The following is a 7,842-nucleotide window of genomic DNA, read 5'->3' on the forward strand; positions in this document are numbered from 1 at the left end:
ATGAACTGTATCTACCATGTCAAATTACATGTAAATGGTGTTTACTAGCTGTTTTCAAATTTGTACTTCTGTTCCTGTTCTATTTGCTTTTGTTAATTATTCCTGTCTTGGAGTAAAGGGTAAAATAATTTCCCCCCTCTAATTCATCTTTTACAATCTTAAATAATTCCCTTTCTTTGTTAGCCCTTCATTTTAACAGGTAAGGCATCTATTTTGCCTATTCACTTTCTTTCCAAGAACATCTTTGATATCTTTTCTTCCATTCAAAGTATGTTTTTTTTTTAATTTTCCCTATATAATGAGGCTGAACAATTTTCTATTGTATTGTTACAAATTGTATTTATTTGAATCACTAGCCCTGAAAAGTTTTCAGCTCTATTCTGGATCATATAATTATGTTTTTCTTTTCTTCTTTCCTTTCTTCCCTCCTTCCTTCCCTCTTTCCTTTCTTCTCCTTCCTTCCCTTCTTTCTTCTGTCCTTCTTCCCTTTCTCCCTTCCTTCTTTCTTTCCTCTTTCCCTCCTTTCTTTCCTTTCTTCTTCCACCCTTTCCTCCTTTCCTTCCCTCCTTTCCTTCCTTCCTTCTTTTTTTTCCACAACATATCCTGGGATTTAGAGTTTAGAATTGTGCCTTAAACCTAAATCATTTTGATTGTCACTAAATACCAATAGGTCCCAGGCAAAGTCCTGCTTGAACATTGTCTAGGCCCTGATTGGTACAGAGTGAATGTAAATAGCAATTGTTTCTGTTTTGTCAAGAAACCTTAAGAGTCTTCCCCTGCTAGATTAACTTTTTTTGAATAGGTAAAAGAGGTAATTTTTACCTATTCTTCATTACTGATTGAGCATTAGTACTCCACTGCATCCAGGGCCATCTCCAGTTGTCCTGATCTATATCTTGCCACTGATCTCAGATGACTCTGCAGGAGAAAATAAGACTGGTAATCTTGCACAGTCCTCCTCATTTAAATCCAATTCATTTACATGGCATGGCATGGCATGGCATGGCATTCACCTCCCTGATGTCACTGATTTCTTTGAGAGTAGACAAACAACACTTTTTGTTACTATTTGCCATGTGGTCATTAGTTCTATGGAATGTAGTTTCCTTTGTTTTTAAGTAAAGAGTACAGCAAATTCTACAAAGAGATTGCGAATGTATTTATTTTAAATCTTTAGAAACTAAATCAGAGATGTATGTGGTAAAAATGTAGAATTATTTAATAAGTTTGTGTGTATTTCAGTGAACATCAAACCTGCTAGAAAACATGATTCTCTTTGAGTTGTGATTTGTATATCGTATTAAAATTTCAAACAAACCGTGTCCTCTTTATAACATAATATTTTGTCTTGTATCATTCTTGTGTCCCCTTTGTGGAAATCAGTTGCTTCAACTTCTGGCCCTGGGCTTCCAGTAGAGCACAAATTCTTCATAGAGGGGCTTCTCTATGGTTCAGGAAAAATTGGAAGATTTCTTGCCTTCTCTTGTTCAATATTTGGCCATAGTTTAATAAGTGATCAGAGGATGCTGTCAGTCTTCATTGTAAATGTTGGTCATATACAAGGTGTGGTGGATAGTTTTATAATATTTGGAATATATGGAGGCATGAAAGGATTTTATCCATTAGATTTTTTTCATAACATATTCCTGCCATTTGTCTTAAAAGAAATAATCTAATTCAATGCTATTATAGTGGACAAAAGGGCCACATAATCAAAGATTGTGATGTTAGGGGGCAAATATAATGCCTTTGCACTGACTTATGAGCCAGTAAAAATCTCAACAACTCTTGTCCTTTTGTTGTTGCTTTTTGTCCCTCTCTTGATTCATTTGTTAGCACTTTTAGGATGATTTGGCTAAACTAAGCATTTGCAAAGCTTTCTGTAAATTTATTCTCTCCCTGCTTCTTCTTGTCTTATGTAAGTAATTCTATTCTGTTATCTTCCACTTTTCCCTTCCAAAGGATTTTAGGAGGATGATGATAAAAACTGTTTTCATCAATCTACTAGTACTTATTAAACATTGTTTCAGGTACTACCACAAAGTGCTGCAGATACAAAGATAAAATGCAACAGTCTTTCCCCTCAAGAAGGTTATAGTGTATCAAGGGATACAACAATAGCATAAAGAAGGACAAAAATAACATCTGCATAAATAAGCACAAATAACTACAAAGAAATTTAGAGGGGAGGACACTCATAGCTGAGGGGCATTAGGAAACTCTACATAGAAAATGCCACTTGAACTGAATTTGGAAGGAAAAAAAGGACAGTCTTAGAAAAAGAGGTGAGGAAGGGCTGTCTTTAAGTATGGAAGACAGTTAAGGAAAAGGTAAGGAGTTTTAGGGTTGAGTGTAAAGGAAGAACAAAACAGCCTGGTGAAATCATTGATTTCTACAAGAGGAGTGATGTAAAAAGGTAGTTTGCAGTAAGGTTGTAAAGATAGTTTAGATACAAACTCATAGTTTCTATTTGCCCTTAGAGGAAAAGATGAGTAGGAAGTCATGGTTAGACATGCTAAAGCATTGCTAAAATCATTTTAGTAATTATGTGGAAAACGAATTAGAGAAAAGAAAGTCTTAAGTCAGGGACAGTACTCTGGAGCCTGTAAACAATAATTCAATTAAAAGATGATAAGAGCAATGATATTGCCAAGTGTGGGGGAAGGCACAAGGGGAAAGAATTTGAAAAGGTCTCCCTGAAGGTCCAGAGTGTCCCCATTAGCCTAGATACACCCCTACAATGACACTATTTCAGTTTTGGTACTTGAAATAAAGATAGGCTGATAGGATAAGTTCATGCCCCTATTGGATATTAGCCCCATCTCATCTTCCTTTGTTCTATCAGTACTATATGTTCAGAGATACTATTTACTTCTCAGTCAGCTTGGTTTATACTATTCTAGATACATCCACAGTGACATGCCGTTAAAGAATGATGATTTTTTTCCCTCTCCGGGATCTGGGAAAGATCTGTGCTCCTTAGAAACTATGTTCCAGTAGCCTTTTTCCAGTCATGTTAGTCACCTATGATTCTTTGTGATTAGAATTTTCTTGGCAAAGGTACAGCTCATTTGATAAATGAAGAACTGAGGCAAACAGGATTAAGTGACTTGGCCAGGGTCATATAGCTAGGAAGTATCTGAAGCCAGATTTGAGTTCAGGCAAATGAGTCCTCCTGACTCCAGGTCCAGCATTCTATCCATTGCACACCTAACTGCAAAAATAGGGACTGGCTATCTTCCTCTTCCTTATGTGTATTTTATAGCTTTTAAGTCACTGCATATATAGTGTAGCATAATCTCTTTATTTATAATTAATGCAGAAAGAAACAAAATGACCTAGGAGATAAAGGTTTGGACTTGGAGTCAGAATCTTGAGTTGGAATCTTGGGAACTTCTCCCATCTCTAACATTTAGTATATTTGTTACCAAGGACAAGTTATATTGCCACTCAGTGCCCACAGCCAATTTTCAAGCATTGTAAATAAGAGACAATTCTTATTAGTGGAGGGTTTCCATATTATCAGTTTCTCACACCAATGAAATAAAAGGTAGATACTATCCTGGTTCTAGACAGGAGGACTAGAACCTCTTGTGTGAAAGATTTATAGGACCTTTCTGTAGCATGCACAACAGCTAAAACTGGCTATGGTTTGAGAGAAGAATCAAATTGAGGATAACTGACAGTCCTCAAGTCCCTCAGTGAGTTAGGGTTTGTCTACCTCAAACATGGAAAGATTCTCCACACCCTCATTGCAGCCCTCATGAAATGGGCAGATGAAAACCACTTGTTTCAACAGATATGAAAACAGCTGAAGCAGTTTCTGTGGAATGTGCTGAGCTTGGTCAGACATTGAAAAATGCCAAAATGTATCCCAGGCTATTGCCATTCTGACTTTTCTTCTGCCACTGGACTTTGATGGCTCTGGAAGATAAAATCAGGTGGCTAACTATGTAATTCTGAATCACCTAAATCCAATTCACCCATAGATCCAGACATCACCTCTTGGGATCATTGGTCCTCTTCCAAAATGAAGGACAAACAAAAAGAGATGCACTCCATCCCAGCCCCAACATATCTATACATGCCTTATATACATATAATTTACATGTATTAATGTATGTGTGTATAATATATATCTATAGTCTTACTATAGTCTTCAACTATTAAGGTCTTAGTGTAGTCTTAAGTAATTAAAGTATAAAACTGCATTGATACTTTTGTGACACTCTCTATATGGAGGGGCCACACTAAATAGTAGAAGCAAAGCTTGCTTTGTAATTATGAAGACCTGAGTTCTGACGCATGAGGGTTTCTAAGAAAACCTTTTAACCTCTCAGTACCTTTCCTAATCCCTCTTCCAGAACTCTTTATGACTGTAAGTTATACACTAACTGCCAACTTCCTTTGTGCAAAAACATGCCCACAATTGAAGCTTCTCACATTGATGAAATTCTGTACACATATATGTATGTATAAATATATATGTATAATATGGATTCAGTGTTTCCAATAAAATTCTTCTCTGATGCTTTAATATATTATATAATATAATAATATAATATACAAATTAGATATAATATAATATATATATATATAACATAATATATAACATATTATTATAATATAATATGATATAACATGGAAATAACTAAGGGTTCTACTTATTCTGCCAGTGAAATTAAGTATACTCAGGTCCAAAGATTTAAAAGTATGGAAACAAACATTGCTAATATATTTGTGGTTTGTGGATCATTTAACAATGGTATTTGAGGAGTTCTAAATGGTATTGAAAAATTATACTCTAATATGGGCAGCCAACACATAAGAAAGAACAGTTTATTGTTTAATGAACAGGAAAAAAACTAAATGTTCACCTACATATGTGTGTATATGTATATTTATTCATATGTTTGTTTGTGGTTTTTTTGCAAATATAGGCAAAGTGTCTTAAAAGTACAGTTTTAAGCTTCAATAATTATGCCAACATACATACTGTATTGCCTGAGAAACTGAGGCAGGAGAGAGATTAGAGAGTTTTTAATATTTTATTAAAGGGAGAGTAAAATCGACTGGACAGGACTCTCATCTCAAATTATCCAGTCAAACAGAGATAAAGACATACTGGGACCAAGGAATCCATGTTGGTCCCAGGACTGGAGAAGACTGTCATCTCAAAGAATCTAGCATCCAGCATAAAGCCGCCAGCCGCCAGCCTCCAGCTGCCAGCCATGAATGGAGGAACCCCAAATTCTTAAATACCTTTTCTCTAAACAAAGGAAGGGGTAAGAAGCTGTCAGGATGGGGGAAGCCATAAATCCTAAAAAAAAAAAAAAAAAACAGAGACAGGATGCCTGAATACACAGAGATATCTTGGAATATTTTAGAGGGATATTGTAAATTCTTGAGGACAGAAAAGAGTCAGGAGGTCTACTCTCTTGTTTATCTTGCTAACAATTTATAACCTTAGAGTAATTGGTCCTCAATCAGACCGGAGGAGAGGTGGGGTAACAATTTAGGGGATTGACACAGAACAGTTAAAGAAACTGAGACAAGGGAAACTAGTACAGGGAAACTGAGTCAAGACAGTTAAAGAGAACTGTGGCATAACAATACCTAGCTACTTGTGTTTATATAAGTATGTATACACCTTGTCTTTACACACACACACACACACACACACACACACACACACACACACACACACACACCATGGCAGCATATTTCCATGAATTCAACCATCAAAAAAAGAAAATCCACAGAACAGAAACAGATACAGAAGGTGCAAATCTTAGAAAATGAAATGGACAATTTATGTTCCAATAGAGGAAACAGTTGTATAGTGCAATAAATTCTTTATTAATGGTTATTAGAAAAATTTTTCTTCTCCTCCTTCACACCCAACCCCATAGAGATTGTATTTTAGGGGTATACTGGCACTTCTCTGGCTGAGCTCCCAGGAGATGAAGTAGGCATTAAGTCAGAGCTGACAACATGAAAAGGGGTAAATAAAACGTGACTCTAGAACTGAGGAATCCTTCAGTATCTCACTGAACTTTGCAGAGGAGCTTCTCAGAGGTATAGAATGAAAATCTTCTAAGGAAATACTAGTAGGCAAATAAACAATGACTGTCTTAATGAAGATGCTTAGGAGATTTATGCAAAGCTATTTACAAAGTGGTTTTTAGATTAGGGGAAGCAGTTCTATTGAGTGAAAACAATATATATTGAGTATAACAGAAAGGGACTTAATTGTTTATAGGAAAAGGGTAAGGGCTTAAGTATTTATATTCTACCTATTGTGTCTAATGTGTTAAGTGCTTTAGAACTATCTCAATGAAATAGATCATAATTCTTGAATGATAGTCTTTAACGTTATACAGACATGTGTTTTTTTCCCCCCCACAGGAATATTGGAAATACCAGTGATAACTTTTCTGTGATTACCAGAAAAACAAAAGATATTTATAAACTGAGAAGAAAGAATGATAAGCAACAGTAATGGGTCCCAACCTTCAGCTGTACAGCTTTGCTTTGAGAACATCAATGGGTCCTGCATTAAAACATCTTACTCCCCCGGATCCCGAATAATCCTTTACCTGGTCTTTGGCTCTGGAATTGTGCTGGCTGTCTTGGGAAACCTTATGGTCATGGTTTCAATCCTTCACTTCAAGCAGCTGCATTCTCCAGCCAATTTTCTCATTGCCTCCTTGGCTTGTGCTGACTTTTTGGTGGGAGCCACTGTGATGCCCTACAGCATGGTGAGGTCTGTGGAAAGTTGTTGGTACTTTGGGGAGAGTTACTGTAAATTTCATTCATCTTTTGATGGTTCATTTTGTTATTGTTCCATTTTTCACTTGTGCTTCATTTCCATTGATAGATACATTGCTGTTACTGACCCTCTTGTCTATCCCACCAAATTCACCATGTCGGTTTCAGGCATCTGCATCTTGTTCTCCTGGTTCCTTGCTATTACATATAGTTTTTCACTTTTTTACACAGGTGTCAATGATGATGGACTAGAAGAATTAGTAAGTGCTCTCACTTGTGTGGGAGGTTGTCAGATTGCTATGAATCAAAACTGGGTACTGGTAGACTTTCTGTTGTTCTTTATTCCCACTCTGGTTATGGTCATTCTTTACTGTAAGATTTTTCTAGTTGCTAAAGAACAGGCTAGAAAGATTGAAAGTATGAGCAGCCAAACTGAGTCATCCTCAGAGAGTTACAAAGCCAGAGTGTCCAAGAGGGAGAGAAAAGCAGCAAAAACTCTGGGTATTGCTGTGATTGCATTTGTGATTTCATGGTTCCCTTATTTCATTGAGACACTAGTTGATGCTTACCTTGGGTTCATCACCCCAACATATATTTATGAAATTTTAGTTTGGTTTGCCTATTATAACTCAGCCATGAACCCTCTAATTTATGCTTTCTTTTACCCTTGGTTTCAAAGAGCAATTAAGTTGATTGTCACTGGGGAAATCTTCAGAGGTCACTCATCAACAATAGATTTGTTTTCTGAAAAAAAAAATTAAGGTTTTTTAAATAGAAGTTAAAAATATGGAACAGAGTTAACAATGGAACAAGTTAATTCTTTAAGATAATAGTATCCTCACTCTAGTCAATTTCAATTTCAGGATTCATGTTTGATGAAATTTATTTACCATGTCAAATTATAATAAGTGGTATTTACCATCTGTCTTCAAAGTTGCATTCCTGTTTATGTCTTTTCTTATTTGACATGTGTATTTGTTCATTATTCCTCTCGAACAAAGGGATAAAAGGATATATTTCTTCTCTCATCAATATCTTATAATCTTATCTAATCTCCCTTGTTTAGTCTTT

At 35.9% G+C, this 7,842-nt stretch overlaps 1 protein-coding gene across 1 annotated transcript; it reads left to right on the forward strand.

Annotated features, from left to right (window-relative positions):
* Positions 1-6,485: 6,485 nt before the first annotated feature.
* LOC127561538 (trace amine-associated receptor 7a-like) lies at positions 6,486-7,532 on the forward strand. The gene has a single exon (XM_051996735.1). The coding sequence runs from the start codon at positions 6,486-6,488 to the stop codon at positions 7,530-7,532; it is 1,047 nt and encodes a 348-aa protein (XP_051852695.1).
* The last annotated feature ends 310 nt before the right edge of the window (positions 7,533-7,842 follow it).

This window comes from Antechinus flavipes, chromosome 4 (assembly GCF_016432865.1).
Source record: "Antechinus flavipes isolate AdamAnt ecotype Samford, QLD, Australia chromosome 4, AdamAnt_v2, whole genome shotgun sequence".
In the NCBI taxonomy this organism is placed as follows: domain Eukaryota; kingdom Metazoa; phylum Chordata; class Mammalia; order Dasyuromorphia; family Dasyuridae; genus Antechinus; species Antechinus flavipes.